The 13,735-nt window shown below is 41.9% G+C and overlaps 1 protein-coding gene across 5 annotated transcripts in view; it reads right to left on the bottom strand.

Annotated features, from left to right (window-relative positions):
- Nucleotides 1-12,541, bottom strand: part of COL11A1 (collagen type XI alpha 1 chain) — a 255,883-nt gene extending 243,342 nt beyond the window's left edge. For all 5 annotated transcript variants that reach the window (XM_040359914.1, XM_040359918.1, XM_040359916.1 and 2 more), the window contains exon 1: nucleotides 12,192-12,541. In XM_040359914.1, the coding sequence (XP_040215848.1) occupies nucleotides 12,192-12,294 (103 nt within the window). In that variant the 5' untranslated portion in view covers nucleotides 12,295-12,541. The remainder of the gene's footprint in view (nucleotides 1-12,191) is intronic.
- Nucleotides 12,542-13,735: the final 1,194 nt, after the last annotated feature.

Here is a 13,735-nt window from a genome sequence, read left to right as displayed (position 1 = left end):
TTCTATTTGCTCATACTTACATTAGGCCAGCTTGGCTTAGTTAGATTGTATATCTAATATCTAGACAACCACTGGCAATGCTGTAGATCATAGTAGTAGCCCATGCTATAGACCTTAAGAGCATGGGCGTCCGCTGAAATTTTTCCCCTTCGGCAGCGGCAATACACAGTTACATTTAACCCTTTCTTCAAACGCTAGCGGGGGTTAAAAGCGCCCGCTAGCGGCCGAATAGCGCAGCTAGAATTATGGTAAATCGCAGTTTTTTAGCGGCGCTTTACCGATAACGTGGCCAGCTGGCACTGTGAAATAGCTCTTGAGATAATTCAGCTTCCCTCTATGCCCCCTTCAGCACAGATGGACCCCCCCTTCAGCACAGATGGACCCCCCCTTCAGCACAGACCCTTCCATTCAGCACAGATGGACCCCCCCTTCAGCACAGACCCCCATTCTGCACAAACCACTCCATTTAGCACAGATGGACCCCCTTCAGCACAGCCCTCCCCCCATTCTACACAGATCCCTCCATTCAGCACAGACCCCCCCCTTCAACACAGATGGACCCCCCCTTCAGCACATATGGACCCCCCATTCAGCACAACCCCCCCCCCTTCAGCACAGACGGACACCCCTCCCCCATCCCATTCTGAACCTCAGATCAGCCATCAGCACGGGACAGGCACAGCAGGTTCCCTCCCCCTGTGTACACATAAACACTGGAGGCAGGTTCATCTGATCGCTGTGCGACATCCGGCCTGGAATCGCTCAGACAGCCAGTGGCCGCGAGAGAAGGGGATAGTTGGTCAGGTGCAGTGGTGTCACCCCACACCAGACCACCCCCCGCCCCCTTGCAATGCCACTACCAGCAGCTTGCCTCTATCTCCCTGTTCTAACCTGCCTGTCACCGTGGCACTGTCACTGCTTCAGTCTTCACTCTTCAACATCTTCTCGGTTTTCCAGGGGGGGTCAATTGCCCCCTCTTGCCCTATGGAGCGCACGCCCATGCTTGAGAGCCATGATCTTCTGGGTTCAGTAAAAGCGACTGTACACTTGGGGGTCACTTGCCTTGCACTACCAATATTCATGGAATGCCTTGCTTTTTTTGTTATGAATACAAGGTGTTTTCTAATTGGACTAGGTTGAGAGAAGGGGGTCACAATCTTTACCACTACAGTGATTTACAGCATCCCCTGCGGCCCACCGGATATCATATATGCATAATAGCATTGAACCTAACTGTTATTGGCAGGATACATAGTTATGAACCTGGAAAACTAAATGCAGCTACAACATACCATACACATAAAGGAACTTCTTGAGGCATTACTGTTGCACAGGTCATTTACATTTTTTGCCCATACATACCCTTTAGCTTTTACCAAAAACAGAAATACAAGTTTTTGACAGACTTCCTGTCTACATGCATGTGATCCAGTGGGGTGAATTTATTGGAGGCACATAGGCTGTTCACTTTAAAAGGGAGATGTCCCCTAATGCCTCGTACACACGATCAGTTTTCCTGACAGGAAAAGTGCGATGTGAGGTTTTGGTCAGGAAAACTAACCGTGTGTATGCTCCATCACACTTTTTCTGTCAATTTTCCTGCCAAGAAAAGATTGAGAGCAGGATCTCAATTTTCATGACAGTTTTCGTGAAACTCCTTTCGTGAATCCCGTTTGTCTGTATGCAATTACGACGCGCGAAAAAACAGGCATGCTCAGAATCAAGCAGAAGAGCCAAACTGCCTATTGAACTTCATTGATCTCGGCTCGTTGTACGTTACCGCGTTCTTGACGTTCGGAATTTCAGCCAAGATTTGAGTGACCGTGTGTATGCAAGACAAATTCCAGACGTTTTCCTGCTTAAAAAACTGTGGTTTTCTTGTCGGAAAAACTGATTGTGTGTACGAGGCATTAGGTGAATCTCTGCTGACTTCTATCAACCAATTATTTTTTGCAAATGTGAATTGTCTACTTATTTACTTAGCCAATGGAAAATTCCCTTGCAAAATGAATAGCCTATGTGTGATTAGTAAATCCACTCTATAGTCTCCCTTATGATGTGTGACAGGGTGACAACACACTTGACAGATAGGGTGAGAGCATTGTCACACTAATAGTGGAAGTATCTGAAAAAGGATATTTACCAAGTATTATTTTTAATGAAAGCTTAACACATAATGGGGTAGATTCAGAGAGCAATTACGCCGGCGTATCCATAGATACGCCGCGTAATTGCTAAGTTGCACCGGCGTATCTACTTTCTGTATTCAGAAAGCTAGATGCGCCGACTGTAGCCTAAGATACAACTGGCATAAGTCTCTTACGCCGTCGTATCTTAGGGTGCATTCTGATGCTGACCGCTAGGTGGTGCTCCCGTAGTTGTCAGCGTAGAGTATGCAAATTGCATACTTAGGCCGATTCACAAACGTACGTGCGGCCGGCGGTCGTTTTTTACTTCGTTTTAGTACGTCGTTTTCGGCGTAAGGCTGCTCCTGCTATTAGGAGGCACAGCCAATGTTAAGTATGGACGTCGTTCCCGCATCGCGATTTGAAAATTTTACGTCGTTTGCGTAAGTCGTCCGTGAATGGCGCTGGACGCCATTTACGTTCACGTCGAAACCAATGACGTCCTTGCGACGTCATTTACCGCAATGCATGTCGGGAAATTTTAAGGACGGCGCATGCGCAGTACGTCGGCGCGGGAACGTGCCTAATTTAAATGATCCACGCCCCCTATGGGATCATTTGAATTACGCGCGCTTACGCCGGCCCCTTTTACGCTACGCCGCCGCAACTTTACAGGGAAGTGCTTTGTGAATCAAGCACTTGCCCGTAAAACTTGCGGCCACGTAACGTAAATGTCATACGTTGCGCCGCCGCAGTTTTGCGTGCCCCCACCTGAATCCACCCCAATATGTTTAAACTTACATGAGATTTTAGTGACTGGATTTGCATATACTTTAAGCAGCAAGGAACTATAATTTGCATACATTTTGTGCATTTGATTCATGGCATAATTCAGTTTAGATTGTGTAGGTCAGATACACATGAAACGGGATTGTCAAAAGAGATGATCAAATGAAACCACTGCAGGATTTAAAATGACTTCACAGAGCCAATAAAATGTGCCCACGCACCATTAGTCAGGTTAAATAGGTGTTAAGTTGTTGAATGTGTACTAGGCCTGGCTTTACAATCTATACAGTAAAGTTCCTCATGTGCAGATTAACTGCTTGTAATTAATTTTAATCTTTCACTGCCAACAATCGGTGCATGCATGCTGCTGCCAACTTAGCAGTTATCTGCTTGGATATTTTTTCTCAATGGGATAAATTATGACATCAACATCTGCCCAGAACACTAATGTCAGTTGGATGTATGCATTAAATGCTGTGACTACCAATGATGCAGATTAGGCTGCTCACTGTTCAATGAGAAACAGTCTTTGGTGCTCTGATCTGCAGGTGTATGGGCAACTTTATGGCCATATCTGGCATGTCTGACTGTTAACCTGATTATTATGGAGAGGACATTAGGAGCATATTCTACTTTTACAGAATGTGTCATTGTTATCATTTTTACATAAAGAAACATGGGTTCTTAACTTAGGACATTGGCTCAGCTCCTCTTTTCACAACTACCTGTAGTAATATACAGGCCCGGTCTCAGAAGCTTCACAGACAATTAAATATATATTCAGGGGCGGACTGACAACTCATGGGGCCCCCGGGCAATAGGAGAGTATGGGGCCCCAGGCAATAGGAGAGTATGTGGCCCCTGGGGTAATAGGAGATTATGGGGCCCCCAGGCAATAGAATATGGGGGCCACACAATATACACACACACATACAGTATACATACACAGTATACACACAGTATACACACACAGACACACAATATACACAGTATACACACAGTATACATACACACAGAACACACATACACACACTGAAACACATACACACACATACACACAGTATACACTCAGTATACATACACACAGAATACACATACACACACTCAAAAGGTACTGGAGAGGCGGACAGCTATATCTTGGGATTTAAAAAGAAAACACAGATTTTTACATACTGTCCCTGGTTTTACTGTGGCTGGCAACCCTGATGGGGCCCCATGCATCTGGGCGCTGGCAGTGTGAAGGTGCCCTAATGCGTTTGTTACCCCAACTTTTCATATTCAGGATATGTGCCTGTTGTACCATGTACTTGTATGAAAAAGTATCCTGTTCTTAATGTATTTCTTCCTTTGTGTGAAATCCCTGGTGTTCCTGGCAGTCCCTCTGCGTTCCTACTAAAAACTGACCACACTAAGCAGGAGAGCACACTATGGTCAGTTCTCTAGCTATGCTGGGAACTCAGCCTGTTCTCCTCCAATAATCAGACTTGTCCTGACACACCCCCACTGCACAGCCATTCACTGGGAAGCTCAGTGTGCTGCTGCTTCTCCTCCCCCACCTCTTATGCAGCTGAGAACAGAGGGTAGGTGATAACTTTATTTATGTTGTTTTTTGTTATGTCTATACAAAAATGTTTTGCCTTTCATTTCTATTTTATCTTTACAAGCTAAGGGTTTACATACACTTTAAGGTTATTTTTTTTATATATTGCATTCTCTGCATTAGGGTAAAAAACCTTCTATGCTGCAGGATCCTTTCCAGCCCCCCCCCTATACTTACCTGAGACCAATCTTGATCCAGCTCTGTGCCTATTACTGGGCATATTCATAGCAGCTATTGGCTCCTGCTGCTGTCAATCAAATGCTGTTACGAGGGAGCGGGGTTCGGGGCCGAGCCACCTGGTCTGTGTCTGTTGACACCGACAGGGCAGCTCAGGAGTGAACCAGCATGAGTGCCCCCATCAAAAATGGCTTTATACAGGGGCACTTGCCGAAGAGGAGGAGCCAGGACTAAAAGTAGGTAAGTATACCATGCTTATTATTTTAATTACAAAAAAAAACAAACTTTAATATCACTTTAATGTCCATATTTTACATCTAACTGACCCATAGAATAACAAATTATTGCAAGCAGGATCAGAAGCCTGTATATTTAAACCAAGCATATAAGGATTAGTTTAGTAGCAAAAAATAATGAAATTCTGTAGAAAAGTTATAGTTTGTTTTTTTATATGCTTCCACTTAGAATTTGGCTTTAGCTGTCGATCTTACACATATTTCCTTAAATCATAAACAGTAATCAGAATCTCAAGCCCATTTATCTTTATAATGGATTTGGGTTTTACAGGGATATGTTTATAAACAAGCCATTTGCCTCGTGGATCCATGTGAGTTCTTTAATATGGTTTTGATTAATCTCTAATGGATACAAACTTCTCTTATTACAAACTACAGGGTGTAAATAGCATCCAACAGCTTCCAAAGCAGATGGTATTATCATTATTTTGCCTCCCACTATCACAAACACACAGCGGATAATGGCATCACCAGAACAGAGGCTTGTTAAATAAGCATCTTCTAATTATAACAGATGAATGTGTTCCGTGTTGTAGTATTGACATAACTGTAAGTCATTTACACGTTATCCTTTTCAATGCAATTGCACAAAAATGAATAATTGCAGAGAAAATGCAAGGTGCTGGGGCCATGTTATGGCGTAAATCAACGATAAACCTATTAAAGACATACCATTTTCGTATAAAAATCTATCTAAAGGTAAACTAATTAATACTAATTCTGTTGCAAGATAACACTGATCCTTGTACGATAGCTGAAAGTCAAACCATCCTCCATTAGTTGTATTTAGTAGATTGGTAGGATCTTGGATTCCCTGCAAATGACATTTAAAACCTCTTTTATCTATTAAGATATACCAATATTATATATACAAAAATCAATCTAAGGGTAAGCAAACTAGTCAAAATTCTGGCTTGGTACATTTTCTTCCAATAACATCGAAGAATTTGTTGCAAGGTACCACTGATCCTAACACAAGGAAAAAAGGTTAAAAAAAAAGGAAATAGGAAAAAAGTCCATTCATCCACCACATGTTGTATTAGTACAGAAGTCTGCAAACTAAAGAAAGGGCCAGTTTACCACCATCCAGACTATAGGGGGGCCAGATTATGCCCAGTGGGAGTAAACCTGATCTCTGGTATTAGGATGAGAAATAGTTTGTGTCAGTGAGAGGCATAGTGCCCAATTTTTGTTGTCAGTGGAACGAATTATGCCACATTGTTGGTGTCAGTGGCATAAATTAAGCCACATTGTTGGTGTCAGTGGAACGAATTATGCCACATCGTTGGTGTCAGTGGAACAAATTATGCCACATCGTTGGTGTCAGTGGCAGAAATTAAGCCACATTGTTGGTGTTAGTGGCAGAAATGAAGCTACATCGTTGGTGTCAGTGGCAGAAATTAAGCCACATTGTTGGTGTCAGTGGCAGAAATGAAGCCAAATTGTTGGTGTCAGTGGCAGGAATTATGCCTCAAGAGCTGGATAAAGGCAAGCAAAGGGCCGCATTTGGCCCCAGGTCCACAGTTTGGAGACCACTGGATAGTGGGGTCCTGTATTGCCTGAAAATTACTTTTTACTTCCTTTACTTATTAAAGAAACACCAATTTTATATAAAAAATATATCTAAAAGTAAACTAATTAGTGATAAATATGATCGAGCATATATTTTATTGGAACATAATATGATTTTTTGCAAGATACTACAGATCTTAGTACAATAGCTATAAGTCAAATCCTCAAGAAAATGTTGTATTAGTACATTGGTGTGGTCCTGACTTTTATACCTCCCCAGTGTTAGCAGAACACATGGGACATACTTAGACCACATCTGTTTATATTATCTCTTCTGCTTCATGGGTCAAAGGGCTTAGAATTTTAGACTACATCCTGGACTGGATGGAGGGAAGAGTAATGCCTTGTACACAGGATCAGGCTTTTGCCCAACCAAATCACATCGGAATTCTGATGGAATTCCATCAGAGTAAAATAGAACATGTTCTATATCTAAACTCCGACGGAATTCATCTGAATATCCAATGATAAAACTTCGATGGGGCTACTACACGATGAAAAAGTAATGCCTTGTACACACGATCAGCCTTTTGCCCGGCCAAATCACATCGGAATTCCGACGGAATGCCCACGGAATTGCATCGGAGTAAAATAGAACATTTTCTATATCTAAACTCTAACGGAATTCATCTGAATATCCAATGATAAAACTCAGATGGGACTACACACGATGAAAAAGTAATGCCTTGTACACACGATCAGGCTTTTGCCCGGCCAAATCACATCGGAATTCCCACGGAATTGCATCGGAGTAAAATAGAACATTTTCTATGTCTAAACTCCGATGGAATTCATCAGAATATCTGATGAAAAAAACTCAGATGGGGCTACACACTATCGGAATATCCAATGGAAACAATCAGTCAAACTTTTTCCATCGGAAATTCCGATCGTGTGTACAAGGCATAAGAATAGCAAAGGTAATAAAACTCTAGAATACTTAGTGTGGAACTAGATTCATAGAGCGATGGAAAAAACTCTAGAAAGGAAAAAAAGAGACATAAATCCAATGCCTTAGCAAATTTTTAATTACAGTAAATGTCTCTAAGGTTATATAGTGAATGGCTAACCTGATATCTATAATTTTGGTAGGGATGAAAAATAGCTCTCAAAAGAGCTGTGCAGCTGTCAGCCCACAAGCCAGATGTGATGCTTAGCAATTCTTTAATGCTTCCCAACGTCCCTCAGACTCTCCTTTGTATGACATCACTTTTTAATAAGATCTGGAACGCAGGCTTGACTTTCTAACATCTATGTGGCCCTTCCCATTGTTGGTTTGGACAGCCCTACCTTGCGGGGTATTTCACACACTTTGTCAGCTGCTAATATGCAATGTCCTCCCTATCGGGGTTAAGGGTCCTTTATAACGATTGCACTGATCTCAATAGGGAGGAGTTTGTCTTAAAACAAAAAATGCCAATAAAGCTTCAGACACAAATATGTCCCTCCATGCTTTAACAGTTTCTCAATTTACATCCGTCATGTGTTCTGTCTAATGGCTCTATCTTTGGCAATGGCCTTTGTGTTCCTTAAGATTCCTAGTGTGAAATCAGACAGGGTAGAAAGGAGTCAGTCTCATCCTGGGGGTCTCGGTCTGAGTGCCAGCTGGCCACATGTTCAACACACTGCAAACTCATCAGCTGAAGAGAAAAGTCTGATGAGGTCTACAAGACACCCAAGTATTTCCCATCAGTGTGCAAGGCTCTTAAATCACACATGCTACTGAAAAGCTTTCCATGTCTCCAGCAGCAAGCTGAGTAGAAGAGACAGCCCTTTGCTGTGTAGACTAGGAATGCTTTATCTGTGCTGCTGAATCAATGGATCTCACTGAGAAATTCAGCTCAAAGGGACATTCTAAAAATCCACATAGCACTCATATTTCTGTGTCAGCTACAAGTCAGAGGTGCAAGGAGCTTTAAACACGCCCCTCGGCCATGAAAGGGGAGACAGGCAAAGGAAAAAGCCAGGCCCCTGTTCCTGCAATTTTTTTTTTCCTTTAAGCAAACCCTGAGTGTCTACTCCTCTAACCGTTTCACCTGCTGATCCCTGGGACTCAACTCAAATCAGGCTTTTCAGCTCCCAACCTCTCCTCATCCCACTGAAGTTTATTTAATCAGTTTGTTTCACTCTTGGTGGATTCATTCCTTCAAACAAAGTGCCAATTGTATGCTCTTTTTTTTTTTGTGTGTGCTTACATTTTAACATTTCTGTGTTATTTTTTGCAGTAGAACGACTGGCAAGACTACACAGTATTTCTAATGCCTGCTGTTCGGTCTACTGTTATGCTCTCACTGTGTAATACTTGTCTTTTTATTTTACCTACATTGTTATTCTTTCTTAATCTGGTTTAGATTTTCATGAATCTGAAACAATGGCATCGCTACAGAAACATGGAACCTTTTAAAAATAAATGTTCGCATTCCTTTGAAAGCCTTCTATTCATTGTGTGATTTGCTTATTTCATCTCCAGTTGCATAAAAACCACATTCGTGATTTTGACTTAGAAAAAAAAAAGTATTTAAAAAAGGGGAGAAAATGGTATTTGTTTTCTGTTTTATGTGCAGCCTGTATATAATAATTACATATTTTTGGATAAAAAAAATGAAAACCATTGAGTTGTTACATTGTAACACTAAAAAATATTTTAGCAGTAGTACTATATATATATATATATATATATATATATATATATATATATTTTATTCATAACAGATTTGCTGTACATTTTGTCCTTAAGCTAAGCATTTTTTTTAGTGCCATTGCTTGCCTGTCTCCACATGTCTGGGATCCTAAGGGGCCTCAATATAAGCAAGCCTAATATTACACTAAGGGAGGGATTGCACACTCAGTGGTATGCAAACGTCTGTTTGGTCTAGTAGCCTGGTTTTCATTTATAAAATAATGAAGATAATTTTGAATGAATTTATTTAATGGGTTGTGCTACTTATGAAAACAATAGTAAGGTCACATAGTAACCAGATGATTAAAACCATATTTGCCAAACATATTTGTCAGAGAGATGGGCCTACTGATTATCACGTAGGCCTGCTTTCTAGTGAGATAGCCATTGAGTAAGCATTCTTTGTGACCTGATTTTTTAATACTACTGTTTGGCATGATAAAGCAGTAGAAGCACCATCTAGAACTGAATTGGCATAGTTTAAGTAACTCTTTTTAGGGCAGGACACTGAGCTGTGTCAGCAATGCTCTCTGCTAAAATATATGTAATTTTAAGCCAGTAGTACCTCTTTTTGGTAAGACCAGTGTAGTTTCTTTAGGAAACTAATGATAGAGAATGCAAGTATTTATTTTGGTCCTTTTACTGTTTCACCATGTCACACCATACAATTATCTACTGTGCAGACCACTAAACATTCCAGACGGAGGAAATAATACATTAGGTAGTCTGCCTAAAGACTTAAAAAGCAAGTTTAACTTTTAAAATGAAAGAAAAGCTGTGATTTACAGGTAGGTCTAAATTCAAAAGGAGTACCTGTCTTGGAATGGTCTGAAATTAGTCTATACATTAAATGTTCTTTTTTTTTTTAAGTTATCGGTAAAAGTCATAAACTGACAAATAAGTTCAGTTTTTAAAGAGTAAGAAAAGATAAACACGAATATAACACAAAACATATTCAATGATTTTAGATTGAGTTACAAAAAGTTATCATCACTTGTGCAGAACTGACACCATCTAGACTTTCAGTGGGTTGTAATGTACAAGATCCCTTTCCAGTATATTTGGTTTAAGCCACACTGTCCCTTACATTCATAGGAAACACTGGAAGCACACTGTTGCATTGCTAATTTATCCTGCCTGTAATCATTTGAGAGGATTTGATTTCCTTTCTACAGTATAAAGAATCCTTAGTTCACCTTTGCTAGGACTTGTTGAATAAGAGAAACCAGAAGAGGGCAGAAGGCAGGAACTCAGCACAGTACTCTACTGTATGTACTACTGTCTATACTAGAAAAACACAAGACCACAAGCACAGCTCAGAGCCTAACACACAGAAGCCCATTCTTCCCTGCACTGCACACTGCTTAACTCATACCCAGGCAGTGCTATTAAATCTGAGCACCAGTGACCAGGTACCCACCTACACATCTTCCTCTTTTACCAACAGCCCAATAGGGAGTATGAGAACTAAAAGTAGAATCAAAGTGCCATAGTGAATGAATAGTGGCTGCTCTACATTCCTCATGACTTTCACCCCTGCTGGACCTGGAACACTTATCCTTGTGACCCAAGAGGTCACTCTTCTTTAGCTCTGAAGAACTTTAAAGAACAACCTCTCCTCTCTGTGACATTGCTAACTTTGTGACTGATGTATCAAACTTTTCTAAATGAGTTGAGGCACAATACCTACTATTACCTTATACACATTACAATCTGGCCATACAATTTCTGCACAGTTAACTTCAGATCAACCAAAACTATGTTATATGAGGACCTACGGAATCAATTTGTATACAACCCTTGTACTAAATACTTGTTAGATCTCAAGGAGATTGTACAATCAGACTGGAACAGCTTTAGATAGCTCTTTCTATTGGGTAGCTCTATCTACAAGATGGTGAACTACAAGTCGCAGCATGACTAGACGTGGCAAAGGCATAACTGAAGGATGCTAACGACAGAAGTTCCCAGTTCTATACAGAAAAAAAAATCACATTCCATAGCTTGCACTCTCCTCAGTTAACCTCTATAGGGAAGGAATCCAGCAGTCTGGCTGTGTGGCTGTGTGGATATAACACACAAAGCCTGCACTGAAAGACCTGCAATAAAGTTAAACAATTATCACACTAGAGAGCTAAGTTTCTGCCAATTACAAGTTGTAAGACTTGGCAAGGGCATATCAGCTGGGTGCCTAATGATGATGATGATGATGGATCTAGTACTATGCTGGGACTTGTAGTCCCACAGAAATGCGACTTACACATTCCATCACTCTTTTCACTTAAGAGAAGGGATCTCATACAAGCAATGAAATCTCTTATGCTGGTAAGTCTTATACACTGATTGCCCTCTATGCTGGCATTGATGCTGCCCAGGTTATCTCTGGCTCTAAGGTGGATGGAGCTGATCGTCTACTCTAGACCCAACCCCTCTCATAGACGTGTCTGAATGTGACATCCCCTGGGGGGAGGAATTCCTTACACACACACAGATCGCTGCTGAGAATCCCTAAAATCCACCATTCTAGCCCTGTCCACAGACACCTAACGGACCACACGTCTCAGAGGTACCCTTCACCTTCCTACCCCCCCTCCCAAGTCAGGAGAACCCGATCTACAGGAATCAGGGGGTTGCAGCATCATGTCACCCCTTTGTAGATGGCAACTACTCCATCCTATCTGTACCAAAACAGCCCGACCCTGCCTGCCACCTGTGTCTATGGAGGACACCCCCTGCCTGCATACCTCTGCCCTGGCATGGAGCTGCCCCCACCTTCCCATCAAATGAATGGAGACTATGCACAGCATCTTGAAGCAGACGACATCCTGAAGAGGAATAAAACTTTTTTTTTGGGGGGGGGGGGGAGGGAAAACAGGGGGTTATCCAGGTGTGTGATATATCCTGGGGGGGTTGAAGTGGGGAGCTCAGTACCCCTGGATTTGTTCTCTTACCTGCAGCTTGGAGAAGGAAAGTCAAAGTGATGAGAATTAGGGAGCTAAGGGAGGAATCCCACAACCTCCTTTTCGTTTTCCACCTTGTGTTCCACCTCTCCATCTCCAATCCAAAAAACAACTGGGATCACCCCCAGCTGATAGGCAATGAGGATTGAAGTTACAGCACCGACTCCTTCCAAAAAGTCCAGGAGGTGATCACTACACAGCCATAAGGAGGAAGCAACCCAAAAAGTCTGACAGGGGGAGGGGGGCTTGGGGTGGCCTTTCTTCTCCTTTGCCCAGCTGAGATGTCTTCCTCCCCAGTCCCCTGCCTGCAGACTGAAGAAGGGTTGAGGGCTTTAATCAAAATGCAAAGCTCTTTCTCTCCTCCTAAAGTCCCACCGTCAGAGGGCTGGGCTAAGACCCCACTGTTAGGTCTCTTTTTTTTTTTTTTCTCCAGCCTCCCCCTGCCAGCAAATAGTGTGCAGATTCCAAAACTCCCAAACCCTGCCCAAAGACAAGACTCTCCAGGTTGGTCCAGCCCATCGCCCACCCTCCCATATTACAGGGCTCAGGCTGTGAGAATACAAGGAGAGGGTGACAGCACCAGGCTGCTGGGCTTCCTATGCCACATCTCAACCTGCCTCTGTCCTGCTGGATCTAGTACTAAGCTGAGCAAACTTTGTGCATTTCTTTCTTTCTTTCTTTATTTATTTATTTATTAATTACAGGTACTTAGAAATGGATGATTAAGTCCTACCTGTGCTGTATACTGATGAGTGCTGCACAGGATTCCAAATGGAGCAGCTTTGCTGTTTCAGATTGCCTTTCATCTGTACAAGTCAGTATTATGTGTAACACGTGCTTCTCTGTATAAATGTATCACATTGACTCTGAATTATTTACAAACACTCAATGAATGTGTCATTTATTTGTAAACTATGACATGTAACATTGTTATAGAAAAGCCCTAGGGGTGTGAATCAGACGTGGCTTTATCAATGTACTGTATGCATCAAATTCACATCAATACACAAGTCTGTGCAACAAAAATTGACATACAGTACAGTAAAACCTTGGTTTGCGAGCATAATTCGTTCCAGAAACATGCTTGTAATCCAAAGCACTTGTATATCAAAGCATTTTTTTAACAGGGTAGAAAAAAGAGAAGAGAGGCGCCTCTTAGTGTAGCAATAAGTTGCTAAATGTTGTACCTTCATTAACCACCTAAGCCCCGGACCAATATGCAGCGAAAGGACCTGGCCCCTTTTTGCGATTCGGCACTGCGTCGCTTTAACTGACAATTGCGCAATCGTGCGACGTGGCACCCAAACAAAATCGGCGTCCTTTTTTCCCCACAAATAGAGTTTTCTTTTGGTGGTATTTGATCACCTCTGCAGTTTTCATTTTTTGCGCTATAAACAAAAATAGAGTGAGACTTTTGAAAAAAAATCGATATTTTTGACTTTTTGCTATAATAAATATCCACAAAAAAAGATATAGGGCCAGATTCTCAGAGACTTACGTCGGCGTATCAGTAGATACGCCGTCGTAATTCTGAA

This window comes from Rana temporaria, chromosome 7, assembly GCF_905171775.1.
Source record: "Rana temporaria chromosome 7, aRanTem1.1, whole genome shotgun sequence".
NCBI lineage: Eukaryota > Metazoa > Chordata > Amphibia > Anura > Ranidae > Rana > Rana temporaria.
This window is presented reverse-complemented; position numbering and strand designations above follow the sequence as displayed.